The 17,057-nt window shown below is 48.4% G+C and overlaps 1 protein-coding gene across 1 annotated transcript in view; it reads left to right on the forward strand.

Moving 5' to 3' along the window:
- LOC134945329 (cytochrome P450 2K1-like) overlaps positions 1 to 16,446 on the forward strand; it is a 178,053-nt gene extending 161,607 nt beyond the window's left edge. Inside the window, exon 9 of the mRNA XM_063934533.1 lies at positions 14,142 to 16,446. Coding sequence (XP_063790603.1) covers positions 14,142 to 14,329 — 188 coding nt within the window. The 3' untranslated portion in view covers positions 14,330 to 16,446. The remainder of the gene's footprint in view (positions 1 to 14,141) is intronic.
- Positions 16,447 to 17,057: the final 611 nt, after the last annotated feature.

A 17,057-nucleotide genomic window follows, 5' to 3' on the forward strand; every position in this document is an offset into this window, starting at 1 on the left:
ACAACAAGCTATTGAGAAGCTGGAAAAAGCTGGATGATACTGAAAACAGGTCACGTAGAAATAGCATCAGGGTTGTGGCTGTCTCTGAGACTATAAAACGTCCTGCATTGGAACTTTTTGTGAATACTACTCTCCCCTCTCTTTTGGGCATCACTTGGGAATGCAAGGATCTTGTAATTGAAAAAGTTTACAGACTGGGTCCTTCCCGCTCGCTCATCCGTTGTCCGTCCCAGGGTGGTCCTTTTCTGCTGCCTAAATTATCTCCACAAATTGGCCTTCTGGACTCCTAGAAAACAATATTACTATTTTGGAATGTATTCAAGTACCTGTCATATTTCTCTGAAAAGCAATACATGTTTTTTTTTTAAAAAAGCAACCAATTGGATTCTAGTTATCATTTATACAGTGGTGTCAGAACATTTATAGGTGGGGGGGGGGGGGGGGGGAGCATGAAAGAGCCTCATTTTGGTGTCCCTGGGGGCGGAACCACCGGGGAGGGGGAGGCAGTACTATGGGGATGAAAAGGTCGGGAGGAGATATCTCTGGGCAACCGCCCCACCTCGACCCCCACACCCGCACATCTCCCCCTGCTGCTGTCACCCCCTCGTTAGGGGAGCAGGAAAGAGAGTGAGAGAGAAACAAATAGGGTGTCAGGGGGTGGGATGTACTAAGCGGAAAATGCAATAAAGTTTACTGATGTTTCCTAATGTACAAAGCCCCAGTCGCTAGGTCAGCACCATGGAGGGGATCGTCAGCTTTTGCTGGCGATACCCCATAAAATCCTATGGGCTATTCTCTGCAGTGTGGTGTGAGGGATCCGATTGGATCCCTCCCAGCATGCCCTGCACACGCGCAGAATGACTCCTGGGGCCGAAACACAGAAGTGAGGGAGCTGCTGGGGATGGCGAAGGACAGCTCTTATCGGGAGAGCTGTCCTTTGCAATGCTAATTACACTAGCACTAGTAAGGTGGGGGGTAGTGTGCAGCCCCGTTCTGTCTTCTATGTGTTATGATTCCCGTACTCCAGACCAGATGAGATCTTATGGCAGAGGTCTGAGTACTGGAAAGATATGCTGGTTACGGGAACAGGGAAGCCTAGTAACCCCTGGCGCCCTAACTCCGTTGTCTCGCCCGTGTTATCAGAAATCCCCTGCGAGACTATGGTTGCTTGAGCCCATGGCAGCCGCGTTCGAAGGGCGGATTATGTCTGCCCAACCCCGATGCCCCCTCAGGTCTAAATGGGAGACAAAGGGAAATCCGAGACAGGGTGATAACAAGGGGCCCTCTGACTAAGCAACCAGGCCAGGGGTTACAAGCTATCTAACTTAACCAAAAGTATGTGCGGACAAACCGCCAGGGAAAAGGACAACCAAAGATCCACTGATCCGTTACTCCTATCCAGCACCGCTGGATACCAGAGTGGACTTGTGGGAGCGGAATCCTCCGCAAAAGCTCCGGAACACAATAAAACTAAATAATAAATAGTAAGTGGTCAAGCCGCAACACACGGCTACGCCGCGACTCACGAACACCACAGGATGTTAAAGGTGCTCGGTAGGACTCCAGGAATAGATGACAAATTCCGAGTACTGGATCACTGAGGACAGGAACAACCGAATTGAGCAGGACTGGAAACTCTCTGTAACTGACACAGCCAACAGGAAGCTAACACCGGCGTCTGTGAGAAGTCCTGAGAGTGCTTTTATTAGGAAACCCTCCAATCCGGATCCAGACAGGGTAATCATAATTATGCCGTGCAGCTGCATGCTGCACGGCCAGGATACAATTTGACCTGATTAATTAGACCTAGCAACGGGGAACGCGGTCCGACAGTGGCGTCCCCGTTGCTATGGTCTAAGCGGCTCCGTGCGCCCAGCGTCTAGCGTTGCTAGGGAGCCGGCGGCTGTCTGCCTGCGGCGTCCCTAGTTGCTAGGCGCCGGGCCGCACTGACGGGCGGACCCTCGGCGCCTAACAGTACCCCCCCCTTGAGGAGGGGTCAAGGAACCCCTAAGGCCAGGTTTTTGAGGAAATTCTCGAAAAAATGCCCTTTTGAGCCTCGGGGCATGGAGATCCTCGTCCAGGACCCAAGACCTTTCTTCTGGACCATAACCTCTCCAATGTACCAAAAAATAAAGCCGACCCCGGGACAACTTGGAATCGAGAACCTTCTCCACTAAGAACTCCTGCTGACCCTGTACGTCTATTGGTGATTTCCCCTGAGAGATCTTGCGAGGAAATTTACTGGACGAAACATATGGTTTTAACAAGGAGCAATGGAAGGTATTTCCGATCCGTAAAGTTTTTGGTAACCGTAACCGGAAAGCCACTGGATTGACTTTTTTGATAATATGAAATGGTCCAATAAATTTAGGACCCAATCTGGCTGAGGTTTGTCGAAGTTTAATGTTGCGAGTCGACAACCATACCCTATCTCCAACTTTAAAAGTGCACGGCCGCCGGAGCCTGTCAGAAAATTTTTTCTCCCGAAATGCCGCTTTTCTGAGAGCCAGGTGCACTTTTCTCCAAATGAGTTTGAGATGAGAGGTCAAGGTCAGTGAGGAGACAGAGGAATGTTGAAAAAAGGAATTAGCTCTGGGGTGAAAACCAAAAACTGTAAAAAATGGAGATACATTGGTGGAGGAATGACAGGCATTGTTGTAAGCAAACTCTGCTAACGGAAGAAACTCAGACCAGTCATTTTGGAGTTTGGCCGAGTACAAACGCAAATATTGTTTTAATGATTGATTGACTCGCTCAGTCTGCCCGTTGGATTGGGGATGGTAGCCAGACGTTAAAGATAATTTCATCTTCAATGAGGCACAAAAAGACTTCCAAAATTGTGCAATGAATTGTGGACCCCGATCAGAAACAATATCAGTGGGTAACCCATGGAGTCTGAAAACATGGAACAAGACTGCCAATCCCTGGGCAGATGGCAATCGGGGAAGAGCAATAAAATGGGCCATTTTGCTAAAACGGTCCACTACCACCCATATGACTCGGCATCCGGCTGACAGAGGAAGGTCCACCACAAAATCCATGGAAATATGAGACCATGGCCTAAGAGGAACATTCAAGGGCAAAAGTTGACCGATAGGCAAGGAACGGGGAACCTTATGCTGTGCACAGACCTGACAAGAAAAAACAAATTCCTTAATGTCTTTGGAAAGACCAGGCCACCATACCGAGCGGGAAACTAATTCAAAAGTTTTAGCGATCCCCGGATGCCCGGCAACTTTGCTATCGTGAAACTCCGTCAAAACCGTTGCTCTCAAAAACTCGGGGACAAAAAGACGACCAGCAGGAGTATTACCAGGAGCTTGATGTTGAAGCTGCTTCAACTGGGTAAATAAATCCTGTGTGAGGCCTGCCCGAATGACTGAAGACGGAAGTATGGGAGTAACAGGACTGTTGTCTTGTACTGGAAGAAAACTGCGTGACAGGGCATCTGCCTTGGTATTCTTGGAACCTGGCCTGAAGGTGATAATGAACTTGAAACGAGTAAAAAATAAAGCCCAACGAGCTTGCCGGGCATTCAGCCGTTTAGCTGATTCAATGTATTGAAGATTTTTGTGATCAGTCAAAACCGAAATGGTATGAGTGGCTCCTTCAAGCCAATGTCTCCACTCCTCGAAAGCCCATTTAATAGCCAGTAATTCCCGGTTACCAACATCGTAGTTGGATTCAGCAGATGAGAATTTCCTGGACATAAAGGCACAAGGATGTAATTCCAGGGAATCCGGATCCTTCTGAGACAGGATAGCCCCTACTCCAACCTCCGAGGCATCGACCTCAACAATGAAAGGCAATTCTGGGTTGGGATGTCTGAGGACAGGGGCAGAGACAAAGGCTTGTTTCAAGGCCTGAAAAGACAACTCCGTTTCACGTGACCAGTTGGTAGGATCTGCTCCCTTTTTAGTCAGTGCCACAATGGGAGCAACTAGGTCAGAGAAAGAGTGAATAAATCTTCTATAGTAATTCGCAAACCCTAAAAAGCGCTGAATTGCTTTTAAATTGGTGGGTTGCGCCCAACTAAGGATGGCTTGGAGCTTCTTTGGTTCCATACAGAATCCCCGAGGGGAAATAATGTACCCTAAAAAGGATACCTCCGTGACATGAAATTCACACTTCTCCAGCTTGGCATATAGGTGATTTTCACGTAATTTTTTTAGAACCTGACGCACCTGGGTAACATGTTGTTCTATAGAGTCAGAATATATAAAAATATCGTCTAAGTAGACTACAACGAATCTTCCAAGAAATTCACAGAGCACATCGTTAATGAGATCCTGGAAAACTGCCGGAGCGTTGGACAGGCCGAATGGCATAACCAGATACTCATAGTGGCCTGACTGAGTACTGAATGCCGTTTTCCACTCATCCCCTGACTTGATTCTGATGAGGTTATATGCTCCTCTTAGGTCAATCTTAGAAAAAATCACAGCCGAACGTAGCTGATCAAAGAGGACAGAAATCAGCGGCAAAGGGTAAGTATTCTTTACTGAGATTTTATTCAAGGCTCTAAAGTCAATGCAAGGTCTGAGTGATCCATCCTTCTTCTCCACGAAGAAGAAGCCTGCACTTAAAGGGGATTTAGATGGCCTGATAAATCCTTTCCCTAGGCTTTCTTTAACATACTCATTCATGGCCACAGTTTCAGGTCCGGACAATGCATATAACCTTCCCTTAGGCAAAGTGGCACCAGGAATTAACTCAATAGCACAATCATAAGGCCTATGGGGAGGCAGAATATCCGCATTGCCCTTGGAAAATACATCAACAAAATCCTGGTATTCCACAGGAATGGGTGCGGGAATGACAGCAGCAATTCTGATGGGAAGCGTAATACATTCTTTATTACAGATGGTACCCCATTGTAAGATCTCCCCCAACTGCCAATCAATGATGGGATTATGAAAGGCCAGCCAAGGGTGACCCAGAACCACAGGAACTGCTGGGCAATGGGTAAGGAAAAACTCAATCTTTTCAGAATGCAGAGCTCCTACCGAAAGAAGAACAGAAGGTGTACAGAGAGAAATAACCCCATTGGACAAGGGACTCCCATCTAAACCATGCATGGTGATACACCTACCCAAGGCTAACTGAGGAATACCTAAGGCCTTGGCCCATGTTAAATCCATAAAGTTCCCTGCAGCTCCACTGTCCACAAAAGCCGAGACCGAGGAACAGAGGCTGCCAAAGGAAACTTTAGCTGGAACTAACAGTGAATTATTTGAGGAGATAAGCTGTAAACCAAAGTGAACCCCCTCACAACTCACTTGGTCGAGGCGTTTCCCGACTTGTTCGGACAACTACGGGCAAAATGTCCCTTACCCCCACAGTATAAACAAAGACCAGAATTTTGCCTTCTGGTTCTTTCTTCAGGAGACAGTTTGGAGAGGCCTATCTGCATGGGCTCCTCAATGTCCACAGGAATGGAAAAAACACAAGGAGTAGACCCGACAGATGCTCCTTTTTCAGCCCTCCGCTCGGTGAGACGACGATCAATCTTAATAGAGAGCTCCATGAGTTTATCGAGAGTCTCAGGAGCGGGATACTGAAGGAGACTGTCTTTTATAGACTCAGATAAGCCGAGGCGAAACTGACTGCGCAGGGCTGGGTCATTCCATCCACAGTCGTTCGACCAACGGCGAAACTCCGTACAATAAATCTCTGCGGGATTCCTACCCTGTCTGAGAGCACGCAACTGACTCTCGGCGGATGCCTCTCTATCAGGGTCGTCATACAAAAGCCCTAAGGACCCCAGAAAGGCGTCTACAGACAATAAAGCTGGATCGTCTGTCTTTAAACCAAAAGCCCAGGTCTGAGGATCCCCCTGTAGCAGAGAAATAATAATTCCTACCCGCTGAGATTCCGTACCTGAGGAGACTGGTCTTAAACGAAAATACAGTTTACAAGACTCTTTAAAATTAAAAAACTGCTTTCTATCCCCAGAAAAACGGTCAGGCAGATGCATTTTTGGTTCAGGAATGACCCTCGGGGAAGTCCGTAACAGATCTTCCTGTGACCTCACCCGAAGGGACAGATCCTGAACCATCTGAGTAAGCTCTTGAATCTGGCTAACTAAAAGCTGGCCCGGATTTGGCCCAACACCGGTGGGATTCATGAGGTTGACAAATCTCCCAACTGAATAAGGGAAAAAATTAACTCCTGTTAATTTTAAATTTTAGTATGGCCGGTGTTAATGTTATGATTCCCGTACTCCAGACCAGATGAGATCTTATGGCAGAGGTCTGAGTACTGGAAAGATATGCTGGTTACGGGAACAGGGAAGCCTAGTAACCCCTGGCGCCCTAACTCCGTTGTCTCGCCCGTGTTATCAGAAATCCCCTGCGAGACTATGGTTGCTTGAGCCCATGGCAGCCGCGTTCGAAGGGCGGATTATGTCTGCCCAACCCCGATGCCCCCTCAGGTCTAAATGGGAGACAAAGGGAAATCCGAGACAGGGTGATAACAAGGGGCCCTCTGACTAAGCAACCAGGCCAGGGGTTACAAGCTATCTAACTTAACCAAAAGTATGTGCGGACAAACCGCCAGGGAAAAGGACAACCAAAGATCCACTGATCCGTTACTCCTATCCAGCACCGCTGGATACCAGAGTGGACTTGTGGGAGCGGAATCCTCCGCAAAAGCTCCGGAACACAATAAAACTAAATAATAAATAGTAAGCGGTCAAGCCGCAACACACGGCTACGCCGCGACTCACGAACACCACAGGATGTTAAAGGTGCTCGGTAGGACTCCAGGAATAGATGACAAATTCCGAGTACTGGATCACTGAGGACAGGAACAACCGAATTGAGCAGGACTGGAAACTCTCTGTAACTGACACAGCCAACAGGAAGCTAACACCGGCGTCTGTGAGAAGTCCTGAGAGTGCTTTTATTAGGAAACCCTCCAATCCGGATCCAGACAGGGTAATCATAATTATGCCGTGCAGCTGCATGCTGCACGGCCAGGATACAATTTGACCTGATTAATTAGACCTAGCAACGGGGAACGCGGTCCGACAGTGGCATCCCCATTGCTATGGTCTAAGCGGCTCCGTGCGCCCGGCGTCTAGCGTTGCTAGGGAGCCGGCGGCTGTCTGCCTGCGGCGTCCCTAGTTGCTAGGCGCCGGGCCGCACTGACGGGCGGACCCTCGGCGCCTAACACTATGCATATGAACTGGGACTGGGAGCAGGAGGGGCTGTACAGCCACATATTGCTACTGCTGCTCATCCCTATATTGCATGGAGGTTGTGATGTGCGGTCTTTCATCTGACTGCACATCGCTCCTCCTGTACGTTGGTGCCTGTCATGTTTTGTATTTGGGCGAGCTGCCCCCTGCCTACCGTTCCGACACCTCTACATTTATCTAACACAATCTAGAAGTTAATAGGCAGTACAGTATCTTATTGCTATGGGCAATATGTCCACTATTATAAACCCGCACTTTAGTAAATATACCTCATAATCTTGAGGAAGATGGGCTACAACAGCTGAAGATCTCACCAGGTTCCACTGCTTTCAGCTAAAAGCAGATGACAGTGAACACAGGCTCACCAAAACTGCACAAATGAATATTGGAATAAATGTTGATCTGACAAGCCTCGATTTCTGCTGTGACATGCAAATGGTAGGTCAAAATTAGGTGTAAACGATATGAATCCATTTATCCATTCTGCCTTGCGTCAACACTTCAGGTGGCTAGTGGTGATGTAGTGGTGTAGGGAATATTTTATTAGCATGTTTAAAACTAATTACCACAGCCTCACTGCATGAATGGAAGCGAGTAATAAGTGCTGATGAGAGACACAGATCTTGTGCAATTCCGAGACGTTTGTCAGGGGCGCCGACAGCTGTGTCGGGCCCAGATAATGGTAGGGGGTGTGGCCAACGCAGAAAAGTGTGGCCAGCCCCCTACACAAGAAATGTCAAAAATAATAGACTTATTGCAGCCGTGCGCTGTACAGGGAGAGAGCCTGCTGCAGCAGCAGTCACTGCTCTCTCTGCTTGCCCCAAGTGCTGGCAGTGTCTGCAAAGGGGGGGGAGGGGGGGCAGCAGGACCTGGGCCCCTCCTATAGGCTCGGGTAAAGCGTAAACCCCCCCCCCCATCCCCCTCTAAGTGCCACCTAATTGGGTGATATTTCGAATTAAAAGCGAGCACCATAGTAACTGGCTTAGAGGAATGCAAAAGGGACATTTCTTGTTCTAAAGGATGTGGTAAACTACAACTGCAAATCACATCATGATGAGGTTGGTGAGTGATGCTGCATTGCGCAGTGTTGGCAGGCATTTTAATGTGAACTGCATTATCCCACCCCCAAAACTTGCCCCTTGGAAGTTTTCCAGCAAATATAAATACAACATTTCTCTTACGTCCTAGAGGATGCTGGGGACTCCGTAAGGACCATGGGGTATAGACGGGGTCCGCAGGAGACATGGGCAGTATAAACAACTTTTAGTATGGGTGTGCACTGGCTCCTCCCTCTATGCCCCTCCTCCAGACCTCAGTTAGATCTTGTGCCCAGAGGAGATAAGGTGCATTACAGGGAGCTCTCCTGAGTTTCTCTGTTTAAAGAATTTTTGTTAGGTTTTTTATTTTCAGGGAGCACTGCTGGCAACAGGCTCTCTGCATCGTAGGACTGAGGAGAAAGAAGCAGACCTACTTAAATGATAGGCTCTGCTTCTTAGGCTACTGGACACCATTAGCTCCAGAGGGAGTCGGAACGCAAGTCTCACCCTGCAGTTCGTCCCGGAGCCGCGCCGCCGTCCTCCTCGCAGAGCCGGAAGATAGAAGCCAGGTGAGTATGAGAAGAAAAGAAGACTTCAAGGCGGCAGAAGACTTCAGATCTTCACTGAGGTAAGCGCGCAGCAGTAACGCTGCGCGCCATTGCTTCCACACAACACACATAGAAGCAGGCACAGATGGGTGCAGGGCGCAGGGGGGGCGCCCTGGGCAGCAAGAAACCTCAAGGATGGCATAATAGAGTTTATTGGGCTGCGGAGGCCGTAAATAGATTAACCCCCGCCATTTTTTGAAAATCAGAGAGGGACCGAAGCCCGCCGCTGGAGGGGGCGGAGCTTGATCCCTCAGCACTAACCAGCGCCATTTTCTCCACAGAAGCTGCAGAGACGCTGGCTCCCCGGACTCTCCCCTGCTGAACAAGGCTCAGAGGGCTGAAAAAGAGGAGTGGGACAATATTGGCGCAGTAAGTGGGAAAATTATTGTTATAATATAAAAGCGCTATCTGGGTTTATTCCAGTGTCAGTTTGGCGCTGGGTGTGTGCTGGCATACTCTCTCTCTGTTTCTCCAAAGGGCCTGGTTGGGGAATTGTCCCCTTAGAGTTATATCCCGGTGTGTGTGGGGTGTCATTACGTGCATGTCGGCATGTTTGAAGCGGAAGGCTCGTCCAAAGAGGAGGTGGAGTAGATGAGTGGTGAGTCCCCGTCGGTGGTGCCGACTCAGGAATGGATGGATATGTGGCATATGTTAAATACAAGTGTAGCATCCTTACATAAGAGACTGGACAAAGCAGAGTCCAGGGAGACAACAGGGGGTCAATCCATGGATTGGACCGACTCACAGGGCCCTTCGGGGTCTCAGAAGCGTCCCTTGCCACAAATAGTAGACACGGATACCGACACGGACTCTGACTCCAGTGTCGACTATGATGAAGCAAGATTGCACCCTAGGGTGACAAAAAGTGTATGATTATTGCAATAAAGGATGTTTTGCATATCACCGATGAACCCTCTGTTTCAGACACGAGGGTACACATGTTTAAGGGAAAGAAGCAGGTAGTAAACTTTCCCCCATCTCATGAACTTAACGAGTTATTTGAAAAAGCTTGGGAAACTCCAGATAAGAAACTGCATATTCCCAAAAGGGTTCTTATGGCGTATCCTTTCCATACACAGGACAGGGTAGGTTGGGAATCCTCTCCTAGCGTGGACAAGGCTTTAATACGCCTGTCCAAGAAGGTGGCGCTGCCGTCTCCTGACACGGCGGCCCTCAAGGATCCTGCGGACCGCAGGCAGGAGACTACATTAAAGTCTATTTATACACATACTGGTACTTTGCTCAGACCGGCAATTGCGTCGGCATGGGTATGTAGCGCTGTTGCAGCTTGGACAGATACCCTGTCAGCTGACATTGATACCCTAGATAGGGATACCATTTTGTTAACTTTAGCCCATATTAAGGACGCAGTCTTATATATGAGAGACGCTCAAAGAGACATTGGGTTGCTGGGTTCCAGAGCCAATGCCATGGCTATTTCTGCGAGCCGATCCTTATGGACCCGCCAATGGACGGGTGATGCGGACTCAAAAAAGCATATGGAGGTTTTACCTTACAAGGGTGAAGTGTTGTTTGGGGAGGGGCTCGCGGACCTGGTTTCCACAGCTACCGCGGGTAAATCTACTTTTTTACCTTTTGTTCCCCAACAGCAAAAGAAAGCTCCACAGTATCAGATGCACTCCTTTCGGTCGCATAAGTCCAGAAGAGGTCGGGGCTCTTCTTTCCTCGCCAGAGGTAAGGGTAGAGGTAAGAGAACACCTGCTTCGGCTAGTTCCCAGGAGCAGAAGTCCTCCCCGGCTTCCACTAAGTCCACCGCATGACGCTGGGGCTCCCCTACGGGAGTCCGCACCGGTGGGGGCACGCCTTCGAGTCTTCAGCCAAGTCTGGGTTCGGTCAGACGTGGATCCTTGGGCGAGGGAAATTGTTTCCCAGGGCTACAAGCTGGAATTCGAGGAGGTGCCCCCGTGCCGGTTTTTCAAGTCGGCCTTACCAGCTTCTTCCCCAGAGAGGGAAGTAGTGTTATCTGCAATTCAAACGCTGTGTCAACAGCAAGTGATTGTCAGGGTTCCCCTGAGCCAACAGGGAAGAGGATATTATTCGACCCTGTTTGTGGTCCCGAAGCCGGATGGTTCGGTCAGACCCATTTTAAATCTAAAATCCCTAAACCTGTACTTGAAAAGATTCAAATTCAAGATGAAATCGCTCCGAGCTGTAATATCCAGCCTGCAAGGGGGGGATTTTATGGTGTCGCTAGACATAAAGGATGCTTACCTTCATGTCCCTATATATCCCTCTCATCAGGAGTACCTGACATTCGCTGTACAGGATTGTCATTACCAGTTTCAGACGTTGCCGTTTGGGCTTTCCACGGCCCCAAGGATTTTCACCAAGGTAATGGCGGAAATGATGGTGATCCTGCGCAGGCAGGGAGTCACAATTATCCCATACTTGGACGATCTCCTGATAAAGGCGAGATCTAGAGATCAATTGCTGAAGAACGTGTCGCTCTCCCTGAGAGTGCTCCAACAGCACGGTTGGATTCTCAATCTGCCAAAGTCGAAATTGGTTCCAACAACTCGACTATCGTTCCCAGGCATGATACTGGACACGGAACGAAAGAAGGTTTTTCTCCCGTTGGAAAAAAGCCCAGGACCTCCAGAACATGGTCAGAGACCTGCTAAAGCCAAAAAGAGTGTCAGTTCATCAATGCACTCGAGTTCTGGGAAAAATGGTGGCCTCCTACGAGGCCATCCCCTTCGGCAGGTTTCATGCGAGGACGTTTCAATGGGACCTTCTGGACAAGTGGTCCGGGTCCCATCTACAAATACATAAAAAAAAGAACACTGTCCCCCAGGGCCAGGGTGTCTCTTCTATGGTGGCTGCAAAGTGCTCACCTTCTAGAGGGTCGCAGGTTCGGCATTCAGGACTGGGTTCTGGTAACCACGGACGCGAGCCTCCGAGGATGGGGAGCAGTCACCCAAGGAAGAAATTTTCAGGGACTATGGTCAAGCCAGGAGTCCTGTCTGCACATCAACGTGCTGGAATTAAGGGCCATATACAACGGCATTTGACGAGCGGAGAGTCTTCTTCGCAACCTACCGGTTCTGATTCAATCAGACAATGTCACAGCGGTGGCTCATGTGAACTGCCAAGGCGGGACAAGGAGCAGGGTCACGAAGGCGGAAGCCACCAGGATTCTTCGCTGGGCGGAAAATCACATAAGCGCTCTGTCAGCTGTCTTCATTCCGGGAGTGGACAACTGGGCAGCGGACTTCCTCAGCAGACACGATCTCCATCCAGGAGAGTGGGGACTTCATCAAGAAGTTTTTGCAGAGATAACGGGTCACTGGGGAATTCCTCAAATAGACATGATGGCGTCACGCCTCAACAAAAAGCTTCGGAGGTACTGTGCCAGGTCCCGGGACCCTCAGGCAGTAGCAGTAGACGCACCCTGGTGACACCATGGGTTTTTCAGTCGGTCTATGTGTTTCCTCCTCTTCCTCTCATCGCAAAACTTTTGAGGATAATAAGACAAAAAAGAGTACAGACAATACTCATTGCTCCAGACTGGCCTCGAAGGGCCTGGTACTCAGATCTTCAGGAAATGCTCACAGAAGATCCTTGGCCCCTTCCTCTAAGGGAGGACCTGTTGCAGCAGGGGCCCTGCGTGTTCCAAGACTTACCGCGGTTACATTTGACAGCATGGCGGTTGAACGCCGAATCCTAGCTGGAAAAGGTATTCCGGAGGAGGTCATACCTACTCTGATAAAGGCTAGGAAGGAGGTGACGGCGAAACATTATCACCGTATCTGGCGGAAATATGTCTCTTGGTGTGAAACCAAGAATGCTCCTACGGAAGATTTCCATCTGGGCCGTTTTCTCCACTTCCTACAGACAGGAGTGGATATGGGCCTGAAGTTAGGCTCTGTTAAGGTACAGATTTCGGCCCTATCTATATTCTTTCAGAAGGAATTGGCTTCTCTACCAGAAGTCCAGACTTTTGTAAAGGGAGTGCTGCACATCCAGCCTCCTTTCGTGCCCCAGTGACACCCTGGGACCTTAACGTGGTGTTACGGTTCCTTAAATCTCACTGGTTTGAGCCCCTTCAAACGGTTGAATTGAAATTTCTCACCTGGAAGGTGGTCATGTTATTGGCTTTGGCATCTGCAAGGCGTGTGTCAGAATTGGCGGCCTTGTCTCACAAGAGCCCCTACTTGATTTTTCATGTGGATAGAGCGGAATTGAGGACTCGTCCTCAATTTCTGCCTAAGGTGGTGTCTTCATTTCATATGAACCAACCTATCGTGGTGCCTGTGGCTACGAGTGACTTGGAGGACTCCAGGTCCTAGGATGTAGTCAGGGCCTTAAAAATGTATGTAGCTAGGACAGCTAGAGTGAGGAAAACAGAGGCCCTATTTGTCCTGTATGCGGCCAACAAGGTTGGCGCACCTGCTTCTAAGCAGACTATTGCTCGCTGGATCTGTAACACGATTCAGCAGGCTCATTCTACGGCTGGATTGCCGTTACCAACTTCGGTAAAGGCCCATTCCACTAGGAAAGTGGGCTCTTCTTGGGCGGCTGCCCGAGGCGTCTCGGCATTACAGCTTTGCCGAGCAGCTGCTTGGTTGGGTTCAAACACTTTTGCAAAATTCTACAAGTTTGATACCCTGGCTGACGAGGACCTCGCATTTGCTCAGTCGGTGCTGCAGAGTCATCCGCACTCTCCCGCCCGATCTGGAGCTTTGGTATAAACCCCATGGTCCTTACGGAGTCCCCAGCATCCTCTAGGACGTAAGAGAAAATAAGATTTTAAACCTACCGGTAAATCTTTTTCTCCTAGTCCGTAGAGGATGCTGGGCGCCCGTCCCAGTGCGGACTTACTCTGCAAGACTTGTATATAGTTGTTATAAGGGTTATGTTACAGTGGAAATCGGTCTTTGACTGATGCTGTTTTTTGTTCATACTGTTAACTGGTTGCATGTTTCCAGGTTATATGGTATGCTTGGTGTGGGCTGGTATGAATCTTGCCCTTAGATTAACAAAATCCTTTCCTCGTATTGTCCATCTCCTCTGGGCACAGTTCTCTAACTGAGGTCTGGAGGAGGGGCATAGAGGGAGGAGCCAGTGCACACCCATACTAAAAGTTCTTTATAGTGCCCATGTCTCCTGCGGAGTCCCCAGCATCCTCTACGGACTAGGCGAAAAAGATTTACCGGTAGGTTTAAAATCTTATTTTTTGTTCTGTTTATATCTCCCAACATTACAAAATACACAAGGACACCATAGGCTCTGCACCTGTATGTGATATATTGGTGTCTCTTCACATTCCTACAGGAAAAAGAGCTTGCGTTGGAGAAAGCTTGGCCAAGATGGAACTTTTCCTGTTCTTTACCGGACTTCTTCAAGCATTTACTTTCCACCCACCAGCTGGAGTCTCCAGGGAAGATCTAAGTCTTGATCCTGAAATTGGATTCTTTTTGAACCCTAAACCACATCTGATATGTGCAAAGCTCAACAACTAGTGTGCTGCCACCACAAATACCCAGTAACAAGGCAGATGTTTTTGTTGATTCATTTTGACTGATTACAAATGTCAATACAGGTTGAGTATCCATTAAGGATAGGCTTGGCAAAGGCTTGGGACCAGAAGTATTTTGGATATCGGATTATTACGTATTTTGGAATAATTGCATACCATAATGAGATATCATGGTGATAAGACCCAAGTCTGAGCACAGAGGCCCTCATTCCGAGTTGTTCGCTCGCTAGCTGCTTTTAGCAGCATTGCACATGCTAGGCCGCCGCCCTCTGGGAGTGTATCTTAGCTTAGCAGAATAGCGAACGAAAGATTAGCAGAACTGCTAATAAATAATTCTTTGCAATTTCTGAGTAGCTCCAGACCTACTCACAGATTGCGATCAGCTCAGTCCGTTTAGTTCCTGGTTTGAGGTCACAAACACGCCCTGCGTTCGGCCAGCCACTCCCCCGTTTCTTCAGACACTCCCGCGTTTTTCCCTGACACGCCTGCGTTTTTTAGCACACTCCTGGAAAACGCTCAGTTACCACCCAGAAACGCCCCTTTCCCGTCAATCATTCACCGATCAGCAGTGCGACTGAAAAGCGCCGCAGGATCCACAGCAAAACTGCTAAGTTTTTAGTTAAATAACTTAGCGTATGCGCCCTGCGTGCCTTGCGCATGCGCAGTTTGCAACAAATCGCAGCATCGCGAAAATCGGCAACGAGCGAACAACTCGGAATGAGGGCCAGAGTGTATTTATGTTTCATATACACCCACCCTGAAGGTAAGTTTAGCCAATATTTTTAATAACTTTGTGCATTAAACAAAGTTTGTGTACATACACACAATTCATTTAGGTTTCATATACACCTTATACACACACAGCCTGAAGGTCATTAAATACAATATTTTTAATAACTTTGTGTATTAAACAAAGTTTGTGTACAATGAGACATCTTAAACAAAAGGTGTGTACACACGGTGAGATACTTGCTATGCACGATTTTGACTATGCGATTTCCCTTGAACTCCCCCAGAGCCCAGATAGCACATATAGTACAGATTTTGACTATCTTTGCTTTAGATTTTGTCTATGTACGATTTTGACTAAGTGCCAATTTTGACTATACTTTGTACTAGATAGTACACTAGATAGTCAATATTGACTTAGCTGCACAGTCTATCTAGCCTTACGATACCGACCCCACGAGAGCGCTCATCGGGATCGAATCTGTATCGCAAGCTGCCTAACACCTTGAGATATGCACTAACTTTTCATAACTTTTTGCCAATATAGTCAAAATCTTACAGATTTATCTCACCGTGGGCGGGATGTACTAAGGGAAAAATGCGGTAAAACTCCCGTTTTCGGGGGTTTTACCGCATTTTGAAATATACTAAGACCCAGCCGCCCACATATCGGTGCGGAGGGTATCGCCATCTTTTTATGGCGATACCCTATAGAAGCCTATGGGCTTCTTTCCGCAAACCCGCCGCACTCACCGCCAAACGCTGACCCATCTCTCACCAGTGTCCTGGCAGCCTGCTTCAGGATCCTCAGCTGCCTCCGAGCTCCTGCAGCAGCTGGTGGGGTCCTCCTATTCCTCCTCCCCGTCCTCTGGAAGCCGGTGCACTCCGTGCTTCCTGCAGCTGCCCCGCACCCTGCCCCAGCTGCACAGCTGCTTGTTCCTGTATGAAGTGCCGGGGTTCCGGGTGCTGATGGTGGTAGCGACCGGACGCAGGAGCATATGACGGGAGACGGGCGGGTGCCGGCAGGGGGTCTCAGGCCGTACTCCATGCTGCAGGAGGTCAGGGTGCGGTGAGCGCGGAGCTGCAGGACTTCCTCTCGGGACTACCACTGACCGCAGGGCACCCCTGGCATCGCATTGCGATACTAATCACATATGTTAGTACATATGCGATTAGCATCATTGCGATGACCGGCGATGACCCGCGATCAGTGATAGTACATCCCGCCCCGTATGTACACACCTAAAGGTTTCACTATCTCAGTCCTACTCAAAAAATTCTGTATTTCGGAATATTTGGATATGGTATACTCAACCTGTATTACTTTTCCTGTGTTATTCTTCTATTCTAAAATAAACATTAAATTCACAATGGGGTAATCTCATGGTCACTGACATGAGGATCGATGATCTCTTTACTAACAGAAGAGAACATAGAAGTGTTCCAAAGCTACAGTTCATAACACACAGCACAGTAGAATTGGTCAGCACTGTCTATCATTTTTGTTTCCCTAAACACACCCAGAAAACGGTGGATACCCAGCTCTGTACTAGCAGGACATAAGCACTTCTTGATTTACACAGAAAAATACAATGATCAGGGCCGGTGTTAAGGTGTTCGGCGCCCTCCTGCAACCTACACTGCTCAAAAAAATAAAGGGAACACTAAAATAACACATCCTAGATCTGAATAAATGAAATATACTTATTAAATACTTTGTTCTTTACATAGTTGAATGTGCTGACAACAAAATCACACAAAAATTATCAATGGAAATCAAATTTATTAATCCATGGAGGTCTGGATTTGGAGTCACACTCAAAATTAAAGTGGAAAAACACACTACAGGCTGATCCAACTTTGATGTAATGTCCTTAAAACAAGTCAAAATGAGGCTCAGTAGTGTGTGTGGCCCCCACGTGCCTGTATGACCTCCCTACAACGCCTGGGCATGCTCCTGATGAGGTGGTGGATGGTTTCCT

The sequence above is a fragment of the Pseudophryne corroboree genome, chromosome 7 (genome assembly GCF_028390025.1).
Source record: "Pseudophryne corroboree isolate aPseCor3 chromosome 7, aPseCor3.hap2, whole genome shotgun sequence".
NCBI classification, from domain to species: Eukaryota; Metazoa; Chordata; class Amphibia; order Anura; family Myobatrachidae; genus Pseudophryne; species Pseudophryne corroboree.